This window comes from Fistularia commersonii, chromosome 18 (genome assembly GCF_037954325.1).
Source record: "Fistularia commersonii isolate RoL2024-O1a breed Wild chromosome 18, RoL_Fcom_v1.0, whole genome shotgun sequence".
NCBI lineage: Eukaryota > Metazoa > Chordata > Actinopteri > Syngnathiformes > Fistulariidae > Fistularia > Fistularia commersonii.
Genome location: NC_141301.1, coordinates 7726992 through 7753523, shown reverse-complemented (window position 1 = coordinate 7753523; position 26532 = coordinate 7726992). Strand labels below are relative to the sequence as shown.

General features: G+C 40.8%; 1 protein-coding gene across 1 annotated transcript in view; it reads right to left on the bottom strand.

Annotated features, from left to right (window-relative positions):
* Window positions 1-26532, bottom strand: part of si (sucrase-isomaltase) — a 116736-nt gene that overhangs the window by 78470 nt on the left and 11734 nt on the right. Inside the window, exons 12-18 of the mRNA XM_086164385.1 lie at window positions 23478-23609; window positions 23046-23165; window positions 15258-15371; window positions 14803-14887; window positions 13776-13893; window positions 11167-11338; window positions 7263-7379 (exon numbers count right to left, since the gene is read on the bottom strand). Of these exons, the coding sequence (XP_086020511.1) occupies window positions 7263-7379; window positions 11167-11338; window positions 13776-13893; window positions 14803-14887; window positions 15258-15371; window positions 23046-23165; window positions 23478-23609 (858 nt within the window). The remainder of the gene's footprint in view (window positions 1-7262; window positions 7380-11166; window positions 11339-13775; window positions 13894-14802; window positions 14888-15257; window positions 15372-23045; window positions 23166-23477; window positions 23610-26532) is intronic.

Sequence of the window (26532 nt, the reverse complement as noted above, 5' to 3'; positions counted from 1 at the left end):
GGAGCCCTGCGCTCGCTTGTCTGTCTTTCCAATACCAGCCTTGCCTGTCTCCAATTCCACTGCTTCAACTGCATCCTGCAGAACTACCAGAACCTAAGTAACGTGTATGAACTCTTTCCCCATTGGTGTGGCATTGTGGAGTTGCAATCCGCTCCACACTCCACTCCACTCCACTCTTGAATCGCGGTTTGTCGGTGAAAAAAATGTTTTCTATGTCTGCAAATAAGCCACCAACGTTTGAGCCACAGCCATCTGTTCTTGCCTTGATTGCCCAATAGCATATGACAGCTGATATTGTGGTCTGTGAAAATTACAACCATTTCTTGGTGTATCAGTCATACAGCTGTTGATTGGACTTCGGTAAAAAATATTTGTTAAACACAAGCACTCAGTGTCTACCTTTCTTTTCTATGATCCACTAATTTTTACAGAAGGGTTTAAAGGGTGTAATAGAAAATTATGATGCTGTATACCATGAGCGGTGTCAGCCCTGAAAAACTAGGGGTCACTGATAGGCCAGGATGAAAAAAGGGAACAGCGTCCTGAAAATGAGGGATCACTAAGAGGCCAGGACAAGAAAGGGGAACCATATCCTCAAGAATCAGAGGTCACGGGGGAAGGGGACAACTAGAAGAGGAATGACATCTACCCCTCGTCTTCCCCATCCAGGTATCGGTACCCCCCTTGTCTGCTGACACAAAACTCACCTGTCCCTCCGACGGGACAAGAGTACAAATGCCTTGAGACTCCATATCATGCTTCTCCCCTGTTGTGCACAAGATTAAATTTTTCTTATGTGAAGCTGGGTGTCCCGACTCTCGTGTTTCTAAGAATTTCCAGCCAATAAGAAATTTTCATGACAAACGTGGCGTTACAAACAGGATTGCTCAGTGGACTATCTGGACGGGAACGACCAGGGACTGATCATCCTGGACAATAATCCAGTCTCCAACCTCGAACATTTAGAGAAGGGAGGACCATCTCACCGTGATCCATCATGGTCCCTAAAGGAATCCAACAAACTCATAATGACTTGTAATAAAGGACTGCAAAGAGTATGATAAGTTACTTTAAAGTTTTGATCGCGCCCCACCTGGGGACATCCAGGTTGGAAACTAGTTGGTGATGATCGTGGGACGATCGAAGACCTAACGCAAAGTCAGTTAGTGACGATCATGGGATGATCAAAGATCAGTTAGTGATGATCTTGAAAGGGATTGAAGACCTAACGTGACAATTGGTCTGGGACAATGGGTATAGGAGGGTCATAAAGTAAACTGGTGACGCCGTGGAGGAGGTATGTGCTGAAAAACCAAAGTATCAGGACATCAATTAATTTTTGGAATTGGGTAACAGAATGCGGATTCCTCGCAAACAGATCATTTAGTATGAACCAAATAAAAATGCTGGAAGAGAAAGTAAGAGAGAAAATTGATAAGTTGAGTAAAAATATGAGATGGAAAGAGAAAGAGGAAATAGAGAGACAATAGGTTTCTGAAAACGTGGAAAGACAAGGCAGATAGGCGAGAAAGGCAGAGGTTGCAGAAGCAGATGGCAGGACGAAATGATAGGAAATAAGAAATATGTGACACAGACACTAAAACAACACCCACATATGCACAAGCATCGGCTCCTTACCCAACTCTTTGTACTCCCCTCTATTTATCGCTATCTTCTGTATGGGTGAACAAGGATTTAGACAGATGGGCACATCGGCAACCACAAGGAGCACTGTCACAGTTCTGGGATGGAAAAACGATGGCCACCAGCCCAGTGCACCGATAGTAAGACGGGGTCAGTGGGACCTCGACCGGAAAAGATGAGAAACCAAACGTTAAGTTCCAACCCACAGGTCATCAGACTCCAGGTATCATCTTCCCAGCTCCCATGGTCCAGGTAAGTGGTGCACACAGGGCCATCCTGGTGCACCGAGCTTGCACCTAAGCCGACATTAAGGTAGCAGTGCAGCATCTACCATCGCCGACCTCATCTAGTGTGACCTTTGCAGAAGAATCGCAATCATTCTGTCGAGGGTTTTTTCCCACAGGAGCAGAAATTCAGCACATGACGACTAAGATGTTGAGACCAGCTGACATTGCCAAAGTTCGAGATGTATTGCTAGATCTTCAGACATCATCACAACACCCCTGATTCCTGATTGGACCCACAAGGACAACGATGTCTATCGTAATACCCTGGACAGAATGTGTAGGGCCATGAAAAACTGCCTTCCCACCTCGCATTAACATGGCTGCCATGTACACATGTAAGCAAAAGTCCAATGAATTAGTAGATGATTAGATGACGGCTGTTAAAAACGTTCAAGGACAACACCCAATACCATCGATGACGGAAAGTGTGCTGTGCGAGGCATGCATGAAGGGACTCCTCAGAGGCATTGCAACCCAGCAGGACAGCGAGAACGCAACATACGAGGAGTAGAGGAGCTACACGCATTCCTCCCCAAAATTCTAGGGATCGAGATGATGACCACAGACTCAGGCTGACTGGCAGAGGTAGAGGAAGGGGGCATGACCAAGGCAGAGGAGGACCTGGCAGTGAGGGACAAAGAAGAGTGGGACCCAGATATATGCTTCCACTGTGTGAAAAAGGGACAATGGACCAGAGACTGCCCTTAAGAGAATGGAAGCACTGATGAATTCGGCAGACATTTACCAACTGCCCCAAACCGAGCAGACTGGCCTCGGCTGAATCAAGAAGCCCCTGCAGAGGAAACCATGGAAGGGGGACCTGTAAGCCATGCGCATGTGACACACACACACAAACACACACACACACACACACACACACACACACACAATACATGTAACCACAGACGTTAAAACCTAATTGAAAGGCACATATGCACACATTTCATCACAATCTTACATTCATTGCCCACCCTCATGGCACAAGTAGAAGGGAAATCGATTACATTTTTAGTTGATTCGTGTGTGACTCATTCGGTAATAAGGTCTAACGAACTACCATCGGTAGAACTAAGCAGAAAATCCACATATTCTCCAGGAGCATTGAGAATGACAGCACGTGACCGATTTTCAGTGCCACTAAAGGCGGTCCACGATAATGTTAAACAAATGCATAGCTTCCTAATTTCATCTCTCTGCCCAGTGAATCTGCTGGGAAGAGATATTATGCAAAAATGGGGAAATAGTCTGATCTCAACCCTCAAGGGCCTAAAAGTGACCCCGTCTGAAAATATAACACTGACGGCATGGACAGGCATCTATTGTAACGACCTGTATGACTATTTGTGGAAAATTAAAGATGAAAAGTATACCATGGAATTCTTACAGATGTCCGAAAGATGCGCGGGACATCCAAATACGACTTGCATGCCTTCAGACAATCTTCATTGCAATGCACATTTATCTGTGGGACCAGATGCTTATTACAAAACATACTTCCTGAAAGATGGAAAGCAATGTGTGGCAAAGGGAGTGTGTGTGGAATACATGTTTTGGAAGGGACCCATGTCTGTCATGTCTGTCCAGCTGGACCACGCACAGCGACCTTTTTTTACAGTGACTCACTCCCAACCTCACATCTGGTTGTCAGAAGGAGACAAAGATGGTTGGGAGGATAGTGCCCCTTCTGCAGAACAGTGTTATGAGGTAACTGATTGGCAACCTATCTCAGAGAGGGATATTTACGTATCCCCATCAACAGGCATTTACAGAGAGGGCTTAATCAATAACCTGTTGATGCCTGGAAGCAATACGGACGGTCCAAATTTTAGCAGCGAATCAAACAACTGCTTCCGTTTTTTTACAAAACAAGAAATAATTACCTATTTCCTGCATTGGCAGAGGTACCCGAGGAACTATGGCAAAGGCAAATATGACATGCATTAGGAATTGTGAACCCATACAGATCACACCAAAATCTGACTATCGGCGATGTAAGAAACAATCCGATTGAAACCAGATGCTTTAAAAGGCATCACCCCAGTCTTCAATTCACTTCGAGAACCTGGGGTAATAGAACCCTGCACCACATTTCCAGTTCATACCCCTTTGTTCTCAGTAAAAAAGATTTTGCCCTCTGGGACAGCCCACTGAATGGCGTTTCGTCCAATGCACCTGTGGTGTCAAAGGCTCCTGCTGTGCCCAACCCTTACACCATTCTATTGCAAATTCCACAACAGGTGTACTATTTCTCAGTCATAGACCTGGCTGATGTGTTCGGTCCAGTCCATCTGGACTCTCAATTTTTGTTTGCTTTTGAATTTAATGGCAAACTGTAGACTTTTACACAGCTTTGTCAAGGCTATTGCAAAAGCCCAACAACCTATAATGCAGTACTTTGTCAGGGTCTGACACGGCTGGATCAAATTGACAATCTGCGCCAGCTGCCGCTAATTACCCGGCCCATTAAAGAGCAGCGGCACGCTCTGCTTGGGGCTGGGGGAAATCGCGAGGGATCGAGAAGGCTTGACAGAAGGATTGACTGTGGGTTGCAGGGCTGAAGGATTGTGGGGCCCTTCCTGCAACCCTGCCTGGGGCCCTTCCTGCAACTCTGCCTTCCTGACATACCTTGCCTGGGGCCCTCCCTGTGACCCTGTCTGCCTGAGACACCCTGCCTACCTAAATAAAAGAGCTCCAACCCTGATTTAAGCCTTGGTGGTGTGGTTCCCATTCCGGGTCCAATCCCCAGCATCCCGTGAGATACTTAGAGACAGCCTGGCTTCCCTAGAGCTCCTCAACAGATCCACTCTCCTACAATACATGGATGACTTATTGATTTGCAGCCCAATATGAGACCAATGCCAACAAGACCCCCTTAACCTGCTGAAACACTTATACAAGGAGGAGCATAGGGCCAGTCTCAGTAAATTACAATTTGTGCAAACGCAAGTGATATTCCTGGGTCATACAGTTTCGGCAGAGGGAAAATCTTTTTCTCCTGCCTGCACAGCAACAATCCAAAACACCCCTCAGCCTATTAAAAAGAAACCGAAGACCTTTCCTAGGTTTCTGCTCCTACTACTGGCAGTTTGTCCCAAAATATGTGGTGTACTCTGCCCCACTGACACATTGAAACCGCTGCTTCAGAGTCTCCCCACACTGGGCCTTCCAGACCCAACTCGGCCTTTTGTCCAAACCCGTAACAAAAAGGTTGGGTGTATGGTTTCTGTGCCACTATAAAAACGAAGGAATGGGCGGCCTGCTGTTGCCTATTTTTCCACTAAATTGGACATAGTAGCAACTGGACTGCCCTCCTATCTGTGAGCGGTGGCTGCAACAGTGAAAGCGGTAATGGCTTCTGGAAACTTTGTGGGCTATGCATTAGTCACTCTTTTAGGTTCAGATGTCATGTCCCTTATCTTACTTGAAAAAAATATGTCCAATTTGTCAGCGGGTCATTATTTGCGGTACACCACCACCCTACTTTACATGTCCAACATTGTTGTCAAGTGATGAACCCAGCTACAATCCTGTCCCTTGAAGATGCAGGAGGAAGACATTGTTTCATCTCAGTATTGGAACAATACTTTGTTAGTCAATCCAGATTTGATCTTCTGCATAGATCCTCAGCCTCCCGTGATGATGATGGCATCAACTGGGCTGGCTATACTGCCTTCTCTGATGCCGCCACACTACTCTGTTCCACACGCTGAGCTTGTGGCATTTACTGAAGCCCATAAATTAGCAAACGGTTAAACTGTCACTGTATACATGACTTTGCAATATGCATTCGGCATGGTTCATGATTTGGGGGCCCTCTGGAAACGTAGAGGTTTCCTTCAGTCTGACTGTAAACCTATACTAAACGCCAAATCGGTGGCTGAATTGCATGATGCTATACTCCTGACTGCATCTATCGCAGTTTGCAAATGCCAGGTACATACAAATGCCACCAAATTAGTATCTGTGGGGAACGCATGTGCAGATGCAGCACCCAAAGCTGCCGCTCCGGACATCGCTCTTGCATGCTTGTTCATGACACACGCTTCTTCCAACCCCCCAAAAGAATTGATAGTTCTACCATCTTTTGCCACCCCTAACGAGAAGCGTGTTTGGTGCACAAACAATGTAAATTCCCCTCCAACATGGTGGGGTCCAAACGGTAAGCCCTGTCTTCCCACACATTTCTTCCAAAATTTTGCTAAGTGGACACATGGGAGAGACCAGACCAACCCCGTTTACAGGACCATCTTGGCTCCTACCGGACTCAGACTTCACCAGCTTCCATTGCATGTTGAAACTGCATATGGGAAACAACTATAGTAAAACAAGGGGTCACTGACTGGTATGGATGAGAAAAGGGAACAGCGTCTTGAAGAATAACCAGAAGAGGGATGACATCCACCCCTTGTCTTTCCCTTTCGGGTTGCATCCAGGTGTCAGTGCCCCCTTTTTCTGTCTTTCATTATAATAAAATTTCAGTTTTGGTGAACCAGATCAAAACGCCCAATGGGCAGGTATATGGTCCACGAGCTGTAGTTTGCCCATGCCTGACAGACTAGAGGCAGAAGAGAATGAGAAAGAGTAAATGTGACGAAAGAAAGAAAGAGTGAGATTCGCTTTATCATTTGGCTAATCATTGCCCATAATGATGAAGACTTGAAGGTGACCTCCCCAAAAATAAAACGAAACAAAAAAAAAATAAAAAAATAAAAATACACACTCAAACAGTGAACTGTACATACTTATGTAACATCACAGAGTACATCCACACACCGGTACCTTTGGAGGGGAGTCATGGGAATGCCCCATGGAAAATTTTGTTAGACAATCAATTTTCACACTGTTAACCCCTGTAGACTAACTTTTGTTCCCAGGTATTACCCCACGGTACTGTTCTTCAACAATAATAGTTCAGCATGTAATGTCAGTAAAAGGTTCTATGCTCCACAGGTCCTCCTTTCTTTTTCTATTTGTGTTTTTTCCTTCTTTTTCTTTATGTCTTCATGTGCATAATCATGTGACATTCAAGTGAATTATTTTACATGCCTTATCAGTAATAAATGTCACATTTGTTTAATCCTTAATATAACCATTATCATTATCTGATCCACTGATGTGCATTACTGTGAAATTAAAGTTTCAGTTAGGTTTACACTGATCAACCCTGATCGCAAAAACCAAAATCTAATTTATTTAATGATTTTAATGCTTTTATATAAAGAAACATTCAATTACAAGTGATCACAGTTTGTAATCCACAGTTTTGTGGATTCCATATCATGTTTTTTAGTTGCTTTGAAAGGAGTGGGTAATTGAATGCCTTTACAATACCTTGAAGCCCTGAGCGTTGTGGTTACGGCTGAAGGGATAGAAAGCTCCGACCTGCATCCAACGACGGCATAACTCTTCATTGGAGTTATCAAAAAATCCACAGATGTCAGCTCCAATCTGAAACACACCTCCGTGAAACCAAGAGGACAGGCTACTGTGGCAGTGTCTTTCTACCAATGGCTTATGTCATATTCCATACATATTTAATACAGTTTGAATTATGCCAAAAAGTTAGCGTCACTGGTGGACCAATAATGTGGGCACTTACCTTTTGTCAAAACTGATTACACACTTGATTAAAAGAAAGAATGTTAATGTATTAGCAGTCCCTGGAAACTTGTTGCTTTTTATTGTTTACTCAATCCTCAATCATCTCACTTTTTCATTTCTTTCCCTGTCCCTTTAACCCTCTCCCTCTCCCTCTTTCTCTCTCCCTCTTCCTCTCCCTCTCCTTCACCCTCTCCTTCACCCTCTCCCTCTCCCTTTTCCTCTTCCTCTCCCTCTCCATCTCACTCTCACTCTCACTCTATGATTTTTTTTTTTCCACACAATTCAAGTGAGTGGGTGTATGTTAAGGAGAGGGGAATGGCAGAGTCAGTAAATTGAACAATCTATAATCTGGCTGACATATTCACAGCAGGATGTCATTGCCATCTCTGAGACCACCCCATGTGCATAGTGCTGACTGCAGTTTTCGCGAATTTTGTCATGATTTTTGAAAAACAAATGTTTTAATGACTTTCCAGACAGTTTTATCTAGCAGGCCACTTTACTATACCTATTTTGATCAAGATGTATATCGAGATATACTATTTTTCTTCTTTCGGCTTTTACCTTTCGGGGTCGCTACAGCAAATCAACTTTCTCCACCTACACCTATTCTCTGTATCCTCCTCTCTCGCTTCAACTAACTTTATTACCTCTCTCACTACGTCCATAAATCTTCTCTTTGGTCTTCTTCGAGACCTCTTGCCTGGCAGCTCCAATTCCAGCATCCGTCTACCAATATATTCACTATCCCTCCTTTGTACAACAATGAACAATGAACAAACCATCTCAGTCTGGCTTCTCTGACCTTCTCTAGACTGATTTCTGATCCGATACATCCTGGTCACTCTCAAAGAGAACTTCAGCATCTTCATCTCTGAGACCTCTATCTCTGCCTCCTGTCTTTTGGTCATTGTAACTGTTTCAAGGCCATACATCATCGCTGGTCTCACCACTGTCTTTCTTTTTATTCAACTTTCCTTTTATTCTGACTGATTCTCTTCTATCATATAATACCCCTGATACTTTTCTACACCCATTCCAACCTGCTTGAACCCTTCTCTTCACTTATTTTCCTCACTCTCTGTTGTTCTGGACTGTTGACCCCAAGTACCTGAATTCTTCCAACTTCTTGATCTCCAACCCCCGCAGCCTCATCTTTCCAAATGGGTTCCTCTGATTCACACACATATTGTATATTCTGTCTTGCTGCGAGTAACTTTCATTCCTTTCCTTTCCAGAGCACACCTCCACCTCTATAGATTTTTCTTTACCTGTTTTCTGCTCTCACTAAAGATCATCAATGTCATCCATGGAGATTCCTGTCTAACCTTATCTGTCAACCTGTCCATCACCACTGCGAACAAGAAGGGGCTCAGAGCCAATCCTTGTTGGAGTCCCACCTCCACCTTGAACCTCTCTGTTACCTTAACAGCACACCGCACCACTGTCTCCCAGCTAGCATACAGTCATGGCCAAAAGATTTGAGAATGACACTTTCACAAAGTCTGTTCCTTCAGGGTTTTTACGTGTTTACCAGATGATTCTATGGTTGTGTCATTCTCAAAACTTTTGGCCTTGATTATACATGTCCTGCACCAGTGTAACATACTTCTCTGCCACTCCAGACTTCCTCATTCAATACCAGAGCTCCTCTCTTGGCACCTTGTCATATGCTTTTCTAGGTCTACAAAAACACAATGCAACTCCTTTCGGCCTTCTCTGTACTTCTCTATGAGCATTCTCAAAGTAAATGCTGCATCTGTAGTACTCTTTTTAGGCATGAAGCCATATCCCTGTTCACAAATGCTGACTTCTGCTCTCAGTCCAGTTTCCACCACTCTTTCCCAAAACCTTATTGTATGGCTCATCATCTTTATCCTCTATAGTTGCTGCAATTCTGCACATCCCCCTTAGACTTAGAAATAGGCACATCACACCTTGTCTCCATTCTTCAGGCATCTTCTTACTCTCTTGGATCCTGTCGAATAATCTAGCCAGAAACTCTACCGCTGCCTCCCCTAGACACTTCCACACTTCCACAGGTATATCACGAGGACCAACTGCTTTTCCACTCTTCATCCTCTTCAATGTCTTCCTCACTTCACTTTTACTGATCTATGCTACTTTGTGGTCTACAATAGTCACCTCTTCTACCCTTGCCTCTCTTTCATTTTCAACATTCACCAGCTCTTCAAAGTACTCTTTCCATCTCTCCATCACTCTTCTAGCATCTGTCACTACATTTCCCTCTTTATCCTTAATTACCAGGACCTGTTGAACAGTCATGGCCAAAAGGTTTGAGAATGACACTTTCACAAAGTTTGTTCCTTCAGGGTTTTTACGTGTTTGCCAGATGTTTTTTATGGTTGTGTCATTCTCAAAACTTTTGGCCATGACTGTACATCCTTTCCATCCTTATATCACTGTTTTGCTAACCTTCTTTGTCTCCCTCCTTACTGGCCAACCAAGCATACAGATCATCGTACGCCTTTTGTTTTGACTTTGCTTCCTCTATCTTTAGCTCTGTTCTCTTCAGTCTCCTCAATGTCACACTTCATCTTTACCAACTGCCCTTTCTACTTATCTCCTTTACTTCCAGATGACATACCATGTACTCTTCTACCTTTCTCCCAGATAACACTAACTGTTGTTGTCCAATCATCTGGATGCTCTCCCTGACCACCCAGAGCCTTTCTCAACTCCCCCCTGAAATCCATACAACATTCCTCCCTTTTCAGCTTCCATCATTTTGTCCTATGCTCTGCCTTTGTCCTCTTGTTCTTCCTTGTCACCAAAGTCATCCTAGTTACCCTTGTTCCTGTTTTTTTTCTGGAAAAAGGTGTTCTCTACAGCCATGTTCATCCTTTTTGCAAAATCTGCCATCATCTGTCCCTCTGCATTCCTATCGTGTATACCAAATCTGCCCATCACTTCTTCATCCCCTCTATTGCTTTCATCTACATGTCCATTGAAGTCTGCACCAATTATCACTCTCTCATTTCTGGGAATATTCTGCATCACTTCATCTAACTCATTCCAGAACTTCTCCTTCTCTTCGTATTCACATCCCACCTGCGGGGCATAGCCACTAACAACATTGAGTATCACACCTTCGATTTCCAGTTTCATAAGTCTATCTGACATTCTTTCCACCTCTAAGATGTTCCTGACAAACTCCTCCTTCAAGTTAACTCCTGCTCCATTTCTCTTCTTGTTAGTACCATGATAGTACAACTTAAAACCTGCTCCTAAGCTTCTAGCCTCACTACCTTTCCACCTGGTCTCAGTGACACACAGTATATCCAATTTCATTCTCTGCATCATGTAGATCAACTCTTTACCTTTTCCTGTCATAGTCCCAAAATTTAAAGTCCCTACTCTCAGTCCCAGACTCTTTTCTTTCCTCTTCTCTCTCTGCTTCCGAACACGCCTTCTTCCTCTCTTTCTTCACTATATCGAGATATATCAAAGAGATATATCAAATATATAATTAAGAAAGTATATCGAGATATACTCTATATGTGCAAATATACAAATATAGTATATATATATGTATATATATTCGAAAAATATATAAAATAAAGTACAATTATTTCATTTCACAAAAAACATTCTTGGTAGAATTAGAACTCACATAGGGAACACCAAACAGCCCAAACTCTAGTATTCCAGGGATGGCCCATTTTATGTCATTCCAGTTGGCAGCATTGTCCCCCAGCCAATGACCCGAATATTTCCCCACACCTGGGAAGGAGGAGCGGGTCAACATCAGGGTACGATTTCCTTCAAACACACGCTGCAGTGCTCTGGGGGATAGAAAAGGGTGGTGGAAAGTAAGACAATGTAAAGGACAGATAATTGGGATGAAACGGACATAAGGGTTTTTCGACCCTTATGTTCATTTTGTCCATTTTCAGTTTAAGCGGGGAAAAAGATTAAAAACTTTCCAAGGAACCCAAGCAACAAATGACACAAAAATACAGACATAGGAACTCCGTTTTTGGTTTTCTGAGCTTCATCACTCCAGAAAATTATATTTTTTTATCATTTATTTTTTTTTATATTTAGTAATTGTATATTTGCAAAATGGGGCTGATTGTAATATTCAAATTAAAAAAAATATATATGATATTTTACTGATATGATTTATTATTCAGTGTTTTCAAGATTTTTTTTGGGTGATGTGATTGGTCATGTGAAATGTACAGCTTCCATTATGATATGGTATTATATGTGTCCCCCGTCAAAATATAAGCGGTAAGTCTTCTTCAGATACCGCAGTTGTTTTTCAGTGGCTACATATACACACACCTTCACTACATTAATACTTCAAAAAGCACTGCCTTCATAAACAGCTTGAAATTAAAAAAAATAAGCTTTAAAAAGCCTTAATGTTGTCTGTGATGTTCATCAAACACTGGACATTTCTGACTTTCAAAAACAAACAAAGACATTCTAATCAAAAATTAACATGACTTGTTATTAAGCAAGTCATGATAATTTTTATTAAAACATTAAAATGGATGATCAGAGGACAAATTCATTATAAAGGAACTTTCACCTGGACTTTTATAATGCGCGCATTGATATATGGAAAATATATTGCGTAGTTGTTCATCCCTATATACATCATGCACACAGCTGCAGAAAAGCTATCTATGGTGGCAGGAGGTGGAATATTAAATACCTTACAGACTCTCCTGACTACTAATGGGTTTATCAGGTGTTCACATTTCTGTGTAAAGAACTAATAAGCTAGCAGGTCATCATCAAACATCAAACATCGTAATCTCCCTAATGCAAATCTTAGCTCAGGAATAAAGAATGTGAGGCGGCTCTGCCTTTGTAAAAATATTGTGGTGATAAGCGTATAATGCCTGAAAATTATGCAGTCCACTTTTGGACTTGCAATTCTTGGGGATTGCAGTGGGATGTGTTCAACATTTGGAATCTACCCACCCATCTTAGTTTAGTTGAACACTGCAGTTTTCAACAATTTGATGAACAATGATGATTCAGCATGTTGGCTATGGAAAGTATCATAATTCAAATTAAAATGAATTACCAGAAGGCTTTCTCATTTTCAAAATGTGGCCGCATATTTTGACACACAACTAAAGTGAGAAATAGGTAATCCAAGACGCATTTTTATTTTGTTCTGCCATTCTGCTCATTCAGTGACTTAATCCCAATTAAAAAGTGAAAAACATTAAAGATTTAATTTTCAAAACATACTGTCAAATTGTTATCGAATTTCAATTAGAATTGTAAAATTTGGCAATTTAATTGCATTAGCAGAAATGCTTTTTAATTTTTAGAATGTAGCGGCATATGTTAACTCCTGACTAAAATGAGTGCGAAGTAATCCTAACTTTTTCTTGAGTTTGCTCATTTAATGACACAATTAAAAAGAAAACGAAAATAACTCTGCTTTCTCATTTTCATGTCCTGCCACACAATGAGGGTACAAAAAAAGGCGGTTTGGACTATTTATTCCCGCAGGGAATCTAGCACATTCTATATGGAGTTTAAATGTTCTCCCTGTGTCTACGTGAATTTTAATGTCTCCAGCTGCCCCTTTGCTTTGTGTGTGTGTGTATGTTTATGTGTGCATGTGTGGGTACATGCGTTTAATTGAGAGAGTGAGTGTGAGTGTGTATGCATGTGTGTGTGTGTTTATGGTTTGTGAAGAATGCAGGTGTAGCAAACAGGCTCCTGCAGCCAGCTTTATCATTGTATATATACATCCTGGCTGTTCTCCCCCAGCTTCACACACAGATTTTACATCCATATGTTCACATTCTCTCTTATTTTGGTCATAATAAAATAATGACTTTTTGTCATACAGTGCATCTATGATTATATCTTTCTCTAAATGTCTGTCTATAGGTTTGTGTAAGTAATGTCTCCTTCAACTGTTCCAGCTTAATGAGATGAAAAAATCATTCATTCACCACAGGAGCCAGGCTCGATAAAAACTTATCCCTGTACTTCTCAAATTGGACCCAATTGGCTCTCAAGAGTCACATGTCATAATTTAAGGAAGGGTATGAACCTATTGTCTGCTGCTTTTTGTTATATAACGTTTAATTAGTTTCAGGGGCCTTTTTTTTGATAATACATGACATGTGTTTTTGCTTTTGACAGTAGCTTGATATTAACCTGCTTGTTGAGAAACATCTGTCTTATTAAAATCAAATGTGTTAGTTGCAGAATTATTTCTTGCACTGGTTGAGGACTTACTTTTCAGTAGCCAACACCATAGAGTAGCCATAAAGACTGTGTACATCATAATGGTTCCCCCAGGCCTGCTTGGCATCCATACACAAAGTCTTACTGTACATCACCGCATCCAGAATCCCTGAAAAGATGTGGCAGGTAAGGGGCAAAGGATTGGCAAAAAAGGTATGTAATGAACAAAGGAAACAATAAGCAAGGTTTGATGAAGAGCGACAAAAAGATGGCATGAACGAAGGAAAAGCAATGTTTAAAAGATGTGGAAGAAGGTTTTAAAGTATTAAAGGAGAAGAACACCTCTATGTATTGGCAATCATCAAGCAAAATTTCAGTGGCTCTCTCTCGAGTAAAGAATTTCTTTGGTGAAACACAATTACTCAATGAATATATGAGAGTGCCCGAAGAGCCACAGCGTCTATCTGGGAAATCCAGGAAGGTTTGAGGAGCTGGTTGTCAGCGGTTGACAAGTCAGCACCTCCATGTAAACTCAAGGTATATTCAAGGTAAATTCCAGACTCCTGTGGCCAATGTTCATTTACGAGGTTCCAATATCCACAGTTGAGGGCCACGAACATCAGCTAGTTCCTGAACAGGTGGCTTAGACAATCAAGGAGCCTCTGCTGCATTTCCCTGTATGGACATGACAACAAGCTCCAGCTCCCTCTCGCCAGCCTGATAGAGGTGTTTTAGGTTGCCAGAGACAGGGAGGTACTGCTCTACATGGATTGCGGACAATAGTCTCCTCTGCAGGTATTGCAGTGAGGTGTTTCTTCAAACTGATGGAAAAATAATTTTGAATCTGCATTTGGGAGTACATACTTAAGATTTTTTTTTTATTTACTTTGGACCAAGACTTCCTTGCAGTATTAAAGTAAATTCTGAAACGCTTTTGTTCACTTTTTTACATAACATGACAGGGCTTTTAAGATTGAAAAGGCAAGTAATGCTGTTAGCGAGATAATTGGTTGTATTTGTCTTTATTACTGAAATAATTTTGTTATAGACTGATTTTTACAAAAAAGGTATCTCTTACTTGGGGTATACGGAGGATAGTTTAGATTGTTGTCTGCGCACCCCGTTTCAGATCCTTTCTTGAAGTTAGCCACCTCATTCATGTCCTGAAAATGCAGAGAAGGTTTAAGGTTTAGTTAAAACTTACTTTAATACTCCTACTATTCTGTTATGCATCCACAATCCAAAGAGATGAGGGACTAATGAGGATTCCCAACTTATTTTTTTTTAAAGGCAACAAGAAAATTAGTTGGTTAAAACGAAGTTGTTGCAAGCAGTTCATCTGTTATTGACTCATGAGGAACACTGTTTTTTCTCCATGACATTTACCTTTATTCCTCACTGTTAAATCAAACTGAAAAACTCAGTACCAAAATTATAAGCATATTCACTTCTCGGACTGATGAATAAAAACTGTCTGTAGCCAGATAATCAAAGCTTGCAAATGTCCATATTAGATACTTGAATCTGACTTACAATCCAAAGAGCATCATGTTTGATCTCGCTGTAAAACAGTGCATACTCCTCAGCCCACCATTCAGTGCAGTTTTGGCTGGTGTAGTCTGGAAATACTGTTGTTCCTGGCCAAACCTGAGGGAGTAAGAGTGCAGAAATGTTTGAGAACTATATGAAAAAAATCCATTGGAAACATTTTCCTGAATGCTTGATTCTAAATGTACCTGCTGAAATTCCAGAAATTTCAATTTTTTTTTACCATAAATTACCGTATTTTTCAATATACAATCTTTGGAGAAGACTTGAAAACATTCCAACTAATTTTCCCAACTTTGTATCTTGATTTAACATATGTTGAGCTAAATGTACATTTAAGCAAGAGGAACTAAATCTTGGTCTGTGTTACGAGCTTCCATTCAAATGCCATGCACATTTTAATGATGAGTTTTTTTTTTTTTAATGACACATTTAATAACACTTTCAAAGCAACCCTGTCTGACATGCCATGACTGGGGGGTGGTGTGACGCAGGGTGCAGTCATCCTTGGCACTGAACATTCCTGTTTCAATTCACTGGTTCAATTCTTGGCTCGTCCTAGGCTGTAGAAGTGTTGTTGAGCAGAAAAAAAAACATTTTGCGGTTGCTGTTGCTGAAATGATTGAAATACAGCACATTTACTTATTTCTAAATTTGGAGTAAAATTTGTCAACAATGCTTGCCAGCTTACTATAAACACAACAACGAAATAATTGGACACAATGGTTGTTTCACACATAAATCGACTAAATGATCATTTATTATTTTGGGAGTATGTTTCAAGATTCAAGATTCAAAGTGTTTAGTGTCTGGAAACAGTGTCTGCAGAGTCTGAAAACCTGTTTACCCGTACAATAAATTCTTATTTTGCAGACTGTAGTTTAGCCAGATAGATATTAATAAATAAACAATAACAATAATGTTAACTCCATCACTAGTATTTCCTACTGTATTGTACAAAAATATGGAGCCAGGTTTAGATTGTGTGTTCAATTTATACAGCATAATGATTTTGGATGTATTTGAACGTTGCGTTCTCTCTTCTGGGACCTGATACAATAATAACGCCCAGTGTTTAAAATGTTATCAAGAATTATGAGTACAGCATTGTTACACAGGGTGTGGTTTCTAATGCAGCATAAATGTTTATTAATTTAAAAAAAAAGTTAAATAAAATAATAATGGAGCAAATTTTTTTTTTTTTTTTTTCATTTTTCCATTGGTCTAGCCTTATAATTTATAATTGATATCAAACTGATATGTGTATTCAAGGAACATAATTATAGGGATCCTTCACATACATGTCATCATGTTTGATTCCAATACGCACATTTAATATTTCATGCAAATTAAATACATGGATAATGCTGATTAGCAGTAGGTCTAGAGACATCGGCTTTTGCAAAATGTAGACATATAGATATGTCAGAAAAACAGCTTAGCAGTGTAGACATGGCAAAGAAAAGACCAAAAGGGAAATGAAGCAAGGGAAGGGCAGAGCTGATGAGAAAGCAATGGCAAAGAATACAGGGGATAGAGACAGACCTGTTGAGGAAGAGAGCACAAGAGAGGAGAAATCGATATTGCAATAGAAATCTCTAGACATGGCTGTTAGGACTCAACCTTCATGACGTGTATTGAGAAAAATGATTAATTCACAAAGATAGGTATTAGTGTGTTAATACGTTAGTGTGTTTGTGTTGGCACAACTGTGCAGTATTGGAAATTATTCTCAAGGTTGCACCATTCTGGCTATCTTTTATCTTTACTTCCACTGCCAATGATTTTACAACCCAGTCAGTAACAAAGACATGAATCATGCTTGTGAATGTTTACACACGCGTGAACCAAAACACTCGTGGCCACATGAATACACACAAGCACGCGCACACACACACACACACACACACACACACACACACACACACAAACACACTCTCTCAAATGAGGTCAGACCTAATTTGTAGTCACTCACAGTTGTCATTTTTTCCTTGTACCCTTAATTATTTATTTAATCCTTTAACTTTGGATTTTGCCACTCTGACATTTCCAGCTTTTTTTTTATTTAGTAATCGCTTTCAATATATCTGTTGGATATGCAGCTATTTTCTCATCCTGCCATTATGTAAATGTGCCTCCAATTTTGCTTCTTCTGCTGCATTGACTGGCTTGTCATCACCTGCAAATTACAGAATTTCTATTTCTTTTGCATGTCCCTGTGCCTTGTTTGTCCTAGGGGGAAAAAGGCCCATTTGTTTGTATTGCAAGGTTGGTTTCCTATATATTTTTGTTTTCGTTTGTTTTAAAGGAGGGAGACTGCCATCCTCCTGTACATTTTCATCTTTTTTTTTTTTTTTTTTTGCATGTGTCAGTCTCAGCACATGCCTTTTTTCTGCTTGTTTCTGTTTGCCTATTCTAAATGAACATACAGTATACCTCATTCCTCTCAACTTTGTTTTATACCATTTGATTGAGGCCCAACATCTGCACTACGATCTAACATATCCATACATGTGAATGTACTCCTTTGATAATGCTTGCATGCTTGCAATAGGGAAATCTTTTGTCCCCATCTTCCAAGCAGTAATCTGTAAGCAAAATAGACAACAACCATGTTGCTGGTTCCCCTTTACCTGTGACATAGCTATGACAAAGGTCTTTCTGTAAAGAAATTGGTGTTTTCAGAATCAAGACACATCCATGAAGTTGGAAATTAATAGGATCAGTTCCAATCTTACCCACACATACACAGATGTGTAGCACACAATACTAGTATCTGCTTCTTATTTAAAGGAGTGGATGTGTTTCATTTGTTGACCTACTCGGTGATCTCTCTTTCTATCAGTGGAGGGCCGTCAGGGCATGCGAGGCCTTCTCTGCTGGCCTAAAAAAAATATGTGAATCACAGATTGATTTCGTCCATGAATACTTGGTCTGTCTGCTTCTTGTCATAGCTTTTTAACCTGGCTGTGCTGCCTCCAGACATGTATGTTCATATTTAAACATATAACCAGTCACATTTAAGCCATTATTTGTTGCCAGACAGGGTCAAAGTCAAAGAAATCTGCCTGGAGCCCTGCAGAATCAGACTCATAGGCACGCTGGCAAAAAACAAGTGTCAATGAAAGTGTTGCCTCAACCAATCAGATTTTGAGTTGCAACATGGATACCTTCTAGTAGAGTAGGGTAACCTCAGTGTGTCACACACCCTTTGATTGGATAGTCAGAGAGTGTACTAGCTAGAGCTACCAGGTTGCATCTGTAGCAAGCTGCACAAACACAAATATAGTATAGTGTTGATATAATAGCTAATTTGTCAACCCATGATACCTGAAGGAAGAGAAATTGATGCGGTTGCATATTTATTGTCAAACCCAAGACAGACTTTTCAAGAAAAGCTGGACATCATTAAGAAAGGTCTGGCAATTCCAAAGCTAGCGGGTCTGTTACAACAAGAAAAAGGAGCACTACTGAAGGCCTAGGTGTGAAATGCACAGCCCGCCACTGCTTTCTATAATTCTATTTTTCTCACATACACACACTAAAGCTGTGTTGTACTACTGCATAACATTTAAGATAAACACTAATGTAAAATCAATGCAAATGCCTGACCTGTTACAAACAACATGGAAGCGATTAGCAGAACCAAACCTAATCTTGTGAGTAATCAAGAAAAACACTATGAAAGCATTTACAGATAGATGTATAACCCCCAAACAAATGTGCCCGCGCACACTCACACACACACACACACACACACACACACAAAGCATTAAAACAAATCAACCAGTACATAGTACTATAGTTTGATGAATTTATGAAGAACTATTTTTGTGTTTATACACAATAAGTTGGTCTTAGACAATCTAAATATGTACAATATATAAATTAATGAATAATTAATTAAAAGTGAATACCAAAGTGCAAAAGGAACATGAAACTTTTTGAAATTTCAATACAGCTAAAAAGACCATACACCCTTTACCCATATACTCTTAGAGACATAATTGGCAAAATCAACAACCATTCAGCCTTTAGGTGTTTTGTTTATTCTTCTTTTTTGTGAACATGTTATCTTCTTCTTCTTCTTAAACTTCTTCTTAATTTGAGGCATGAAGGTTAAATTCAAACGAGGGCCTTTCGGTGAGGAGTTTGCATGTTTTTCTGAGTTTTCTGTTTTGCCCAAAAAAAAACCCAAAAATGCGTTCTTCTTCTCCTCTCAGCTTTTCCCTTCAGGTGTCGCAAAGGGTATCAACCTTCTCCATCTAACCCTATTCTCACACCACCTACCTTCATGTCCTCTCTCACTACGTCAATAAATCTTCTTGTTGGTCTTCCTCGAGGCCTCCTGCCTGGCAGCTCCAATTCCAGCATCCGTCTATTAAAATATACACTATCCCTCCTTTGCACATGACCGAACCATCTCATTCTGGCTTCTCTGACTTTCTCTCCAGGAATCAGTCTGATAGACTAATTCCTGATCCTATCCATCCTGGTCACTCCCAAAGAGAACCTCAACATCTTCATCTCTGCAACCTCTAGCTCTGTCTCCTGTCTTTTGGTCATTGTAACTGTTTTTGGGCCATATAGCATTGCTGGTCTCATCGCTGTCTTGTACACCTTTCCTTTTATTCTGGCCGATAGTCCTCTATCACATAATACCCCTGACACTTTTCTTCACCCATTCCAACCTGCTTGAATCTGTCTCTTCACCTCTTTTCCACACTCTCTATTGCTCTGGACTGTTGACCCCAAGTACCTGAAATCCTCCAACTTATTGACCCCTGTAGCCTTGGCGTTCCACCTGAATTCCTTTCATTCACACACATATATTCTGTCTTGCTGCGTCTAACTTTCATTCCTCTCCTTTCCAGCGCATACCTCCACCTCTCTAGATTTTCCTCTCCCTGTTTTCTGTTCTCACTACAGATCACAGTGTCATCTGCAAACATCATTGTCCATGGAGATTCCTGTCTAACCTCATCTGTCAGCCTGTCCATCACCATTGCGAACAAGAAGGGGCTCAAAGCTGATCTATGATGGAGTCCCACCTCCACCTTGAACTTCTCTGTTCAGCACACCGCACCACTGTCTCCCAGCTAGCATAGATGTCCTTCACCAGTCTAACATACCTCTCTGCCATTCAAGATTTCCTCATTCAATACGAGAGCTCCTCTCTTGACACCCTGTCATATGCTTTTTATAGGTCTTCAAAAACACAATGCAGCTCCCTCTGGCCTTCTCTGTACTTCTCTATTAGAATTCTCATAGCAAATATTACATCTTTTGTAATCTTTCTAGGCATGAAGCCAGACTGCTATTCACAAATGCTAACTTCTGCTCTCAGTCTAGTTACCATTACCCGTTCCCATAATTTCAGTGTCGGACTCATCAACTTTATCCCTCTACAGTTGCCGCAATTCTGCACTTCCCCTTATTCTTAAAAATAGGCATGATCTCACTTCGTCTCCATTCTTCAGGCATCTTCTCACACTCTAAGATCCTGTAGAATAATCGAGTCAGAATCTCTACCGCTGCCTCTCCTGGACACTTCCCCATCTCCACAGGTATATCATCAGGGCCCACTGCCTTTCCACTCTTCATCCTCTTCAATGCCTTCCACACTTCACTTTTACTAGTCTGTGCTACTTTTTTTTTTCTCAACAATAGTGACCTCTTCTACCCTTGCCTCTTTATTTTCCACATTCATCAGGTCTTCAGAATACTCTTTCCATCACTCATCTAGCATCTGTCACTACATTTCCCTCTCTATCCTTAATCACCTGGACCTGTTGTACGTCCTGTCCATCTTTGTCTCTCTGTTTCGCCAACTTCCATTTATCATTCTCTCCCTCCTTACTGGCCAACCGAGCATACAGATCATTGTACGACGTACGCCTTTTGTTTAGGTTTTTGCTACCTCTGTCTTTAGCTTATGTTGTATCTCCCTGTACTCATGTCTGTTCTCTTCAGTCCTCTCATCATCCCACTTTCTTCTTTTCTAATTGCTCACTGTATATACTCCTGCACTTCTTCATTCCACCACCAAGTCTTCTCATCTACTTTCCTTCCAGATGACACAACAAGTGCTCTCCTACCTGTGCCCCTGATAAGTAGCTGTTGCTGTCCCATCATCTGGAAGCTCTCCCTGAGCCTTTCTCAACTCCTCTCTGAAAACCATAAATGACCCTCCCTCTTCAGCTTCCACCACTTTGTCCTCTGCTCTGCCTAGTCCTCTTGATCTTGCTTGTTACCAGAGTCTTCCTACAAACCACCATCCTATATCTGTCTAGATACACTCTCACCTAAAACTACATGAAGTCACTGACCTCTTTCAGGTTACCTCATCTATGTAAGATGTAGCCTACCTGCGTGCCCCTACCTCTGCTCTTATAAGTTACCCTATGTTCCTGTCTTTTCTGGAAAAAAGTCTTCACTGCAGCCATTTCCATCCTTTTTGAAAAAATCGACCAACATCTGTCCCTCTGCATACCTATCCTGTATACCAAATCTGGCCATCATTTCTTCATCTCCTCAATTGTCTTCACCAACATGCCCATTGAAGTCTGCTCCATTTACCGCTCTCTCATCTCTGGGGATATTTTGCATCACTTCATCTAACTCATTCCAGAACTTCTCCTTCTCCTCTCACATCCCACATGTGCGGCATAGCCACTAACAACCTTGTGTATCACACATTTTCCAGTTTCAGACTCATAAGTTTATCTGACATTCTTTTCACCACCAGAACATTCCCAACAAACACCTCCTTCAAGATAAGTCCTACTCCATTTCTCTTCTTGTCAGTATCATGATAGTACAACTTTAAACCTGTTCCTAAGCTTCTAGCCTTACTACCTTTCCACCTGGTCTCCTGGACACACAGTATATCCACTTTCCTTCTCTGCATCATGTTGACCAACTCTCTACCTTTTCCTGTCAAATTACCAATATTCAAAGTCCCTACTCTCAGTCCCAGACTCTTTCCTTTCCTCTTCTCTCTCTGCTGCTGAACACGCCTTCCTCCTCCCCTTCTTTGACCTACAGTAGCCCAGTTTCCATTAGTTCCCTGTAGGTCATCGTTACCAATGGTGGTCGTTGTGAACCCGGTCCTCGACCGATCCAGTATCATCTGGTTATTATGATTGGTGTTATCTATATGTTATGCGTTATATGCTATCTATATGATAATAGTTGATAACATGAATATGATAATAACATAAAATCGTGTATTTGGGGCATTGGTTGGATCCCTTTTTCGTAACTTGAAAATTCTTTCGTCACCACCCTTGCCCCTTCCCATTTTTGGCATAATTAGTTGTGGATATCTCTGATACCTGTTGACATAAGATGACTATAAGCTGGCAAGGTAGGTATATAGATTGAAATGTAATTTGATCTCTGTATTTTTCCAGTGAAAATATGAGGGTAATCTTTTTCAACTCTATGTGGGTAATCTTCACAACTATATATATGTATATATATATATATATATATATATATATATATATATATATACTTTATATATGTGCATATGCCTTTTGTGCTTGTTTTACAGGTTGAAACAAAATATTAAGTGCAATTGATGTATTCAAATTGTAAGTGTGTGTGTGATAGGTAAAACTTCAAGAGATGAAAATCAAGTCCAGTTGCCAAGACAAGAAGATATCTAATTATATATTTCTAAGTATATATTTGACAACTGTTATTCATCAGGGGGTAAAGATCTTTTGCTCATGACGTTCTTTGTTACAAATGGGAAATAAATCTCACCTGTCCTAACAAGGGAGTTTTCCCATCTGATTCCGTGACCCAGGCATTCCTCTTCATCCCTCTTTCATAGGACTCATATGGAGCATTCCCAGCCCTCTTACTGGTTGCAATTGCAGGATCCTTAGATTATAACACAACACAATAACAGAAATTACATTAAAGTTTGACTAATGTTGAATATAACGTTACAGTATGTTAAATATGAGGAAGAGTAGGACCAAAGGAACAAGCTTTCATCCTTCCATCAGCGGTGATAAAAACACATAATGCACAAAATACTTGCCAGATACTGCTTCATAGGAGCAACTTCTTGGCGGCTCAATAAACATAAACTTATTGCCGCCAATAAATCAATGAGTAATGTAAAAGTTACGTTTTTAGGATCAAATGCAATTTTTTGCAATTTTGTGATTGTGTGTATCTTTTTTTTACCAGGATGAGGATGTATTTCTGTCCTTTCTCATGGAGATAATCAGCAAACTGAGGCAGCTCTCCAAACTTCACTTTGTCATAGGTGAAATCCTTTTTATCTTCCATGTAGTCAATATCAGTGTACTGGATGTCCTGCATGGTAAGGGATAATGTTTTGATAATTAAGGTACATCTGCAGTCTTTTTTGAAAATATCTATCAAAGCCACAATTCTGGGATAACAATGAATTAAAAAAATACAAATAAAAAGCTTTGTTTGTAAGAAAATCTATTCAGACACTTTAAATGAAATAATTAACTTGAGTTTGACAGGTAATATAACATACATAAAGGAATGACTCACATCCAGGCTTCTTACTGTACTTACAATTTGAACATATCAGTTACACTAACACTTTGTACAAAAATGAAGAAGAGAGCATTTCATTAACTCTCCATGAACCTGATATTTTATGAAGGACTTTCACTGCCAATTATGTAAATAACCAAAGCCAAACAGTCTCTTATAGCCATGTTACCAGAGCATCACATCAGCAGAAAACTTACAACATAGTTAAGCTAATCAGCGCAGTGATGTTAAAGCTAAGACAGACACATTAAATTCTTTGAAAAAAATAATAATATTAAAAAAAAATAAAAATGCATAAAAAAGTATTTCTGTATGAACAATCATTAAATGTTTTTTTGTTTCAGAGTTTGTAAATATTTAGTCAGTTTTTTAATACAAAGTCTGGAAGAACTCTGAAGTCAAGAAACAAATGGTCTTTCACTGTTCATGTTAAAGAGTATAATGGTGTACATATTATTGTTTCATTCAAGTTACTAAATTAATCCAAATGCCCTAAGTGCGAATGACACCAGCATTGTCAAAACTCTTATATTCTCAAGTTATTCTCAAGTTATGTAGCGGATTTGCCCTTATTTTATGTTTAAAAATTAATCAAATTAATTTTGTTCTCTGAACTCCACAACTGTTCTTAAAATGTAAGCCAGTGTTCTTCTTCTTCTTCTTTCGGCTTTTCTCTTCAGGGGTCGCCACAGCGAATCAACACTCTCCATGTAAGCCTATTCTCTGTATCCTCCTCTCTCACACCAACTACCTTCATGTCCTTTCTCATTACGTCCATGAATCTTCTCTTTGGTCTTCTTTGAGACCTCCTGCCTGGCAGCTCCAATTCCAGCATCCGCAATCACCAAAGAATCTCAGTCTGGCTTCTCTGACCTTCTCTCCAAAACATCTAACATATGCTGTTCCTCTGATAGACTGATTCCTGATCCTATCCATCCTGGTCACTCCCAAAGAGAACCTCAGCATCTTCATGTCTGAGACCTCTAGCTTTGGCTCCTTTCTTCTGGTCATTGTAACTGCTTCTAAGCCACACCGCATTGCTGGTCTAACCACTGTCTTGTACACCTTTCCTTTTATTCTGGCTGATGGTCTTCTATCACATAGTACCCCTGACACTTTTCTCCACCCATTCCAACCTGCTTGGACCTGTCTCCTCACCTCTTTCCACACTCTCTGTTGCTCTGGACTGTTGACCCCAAGTACCTGAAATCCTCCAACCTCTTGATCTCCACTCCCTGTAACCTCACCGTTCCACCCGAGTACCTCTCATTCACACACATATATTCTGTCTTGCAGCAACGAACTTTCAATCCTCTCCTGTCCAGCGCATACCTCCACCTCTCTGGAATTTCCTATACCTATTTTCTGCTCTCACTATAGATCACAGTGTCATCTGCAAAAATCATTGTCCATGGAGATTCCTGTCTAACCTCATCTGTCAACCTGTCCATCACCACTGCAAACAAGACGGGGCTCAGAGTTGATCCATGTTGGAGTCCCACCTCCACCGTGAACCTCTGTTACCCCCACAGCACACTGTCTCACAGCTAGCATACATGTCCTGCACCTGTCTAACAAACTTCTCTGCCACTCCAGACTTCCTCACACAATTCCAGATCTCCTCTCTTGGCAACCTGTCATACGCTTTTTATAGGTCTTCAAAAACACAATGCAGCTCCCTCTTGCCTTCTCTGTACTTCTCTATTTGTATTCTCAAAGCAAATACTGCATTTGTAGTACTCTTCTAGGCATGAAGACATGCTGCTGTTCACAAATACTGACTTCTGCTCTCAGTTTAGTTTCTACTGGTACTACTCTTCCCCAAAACCTCATAGTATGGCTCATCAACTTTATCCCCTATTTTCCTGCAATTCTGCACATCCCCCTTATTCTTAGAAATAGGCACCATCACACCTTGTCTCCATTCTTCAGGCATCTTCTCACACTCTCAGATCCTGTAGATTAACCCTCTTATCATTACTACTGTTGCCTCTCCTAGACACTTCTCCACCCCCACAGGAATTTCATCTGGACCAACTGCCTTCCCCTGACCACCCAGAGACTTCCTCAACTCCTCCCTGAAAACCATACAACTCTCCTCCCTTTTCAGCTTCCACCACTTTGTCCTCTGCTCTGCCTTTGACCTCTTGATCTTCCTTGTCACCGGAGTCATCCTTTAAACCAGCATCCTCTGCTGTCTGGCTATACTTTCACCTCCAACTACTTTGCAGTCACTGTTCTCTTTCAGGTGACCTCGTCTATACAAGATGTAGTCTACCTGCGTGCTCCTATCTCATCTCTTATAATTTACCCTATGTTCCTGTCTTTTGTGGAAAAAAGTGTTCACTACAGCCTTTTCCATCCTTTTTGCAAAATCTACCACCATCTTTCCCTCTGCGTTCCTATCCTGTATAGCAAATCTGCCCATCATTTCTTCATCCCCTCTATTGCTTTCTCCAACATGTCCGTTGAAGTCTGCCCCAATTACTATTCTCTCATCACTGGGGATATTCTGCATCACTTCATCTAGCTCATTCCAGAACTTCTCCTTCTTCAAACTCACATCTCACCTGAGGGGCATAGCCACTATCAACATTGAGCATCACACCTTCAATTTCCAGTTTCAGACTCATAGGTCTGTCTGATATTCTTCTCACCTCCAGAACGTTCCAAACAAACTCCTCCTTGAAGTTAACTCCTAGTCCAT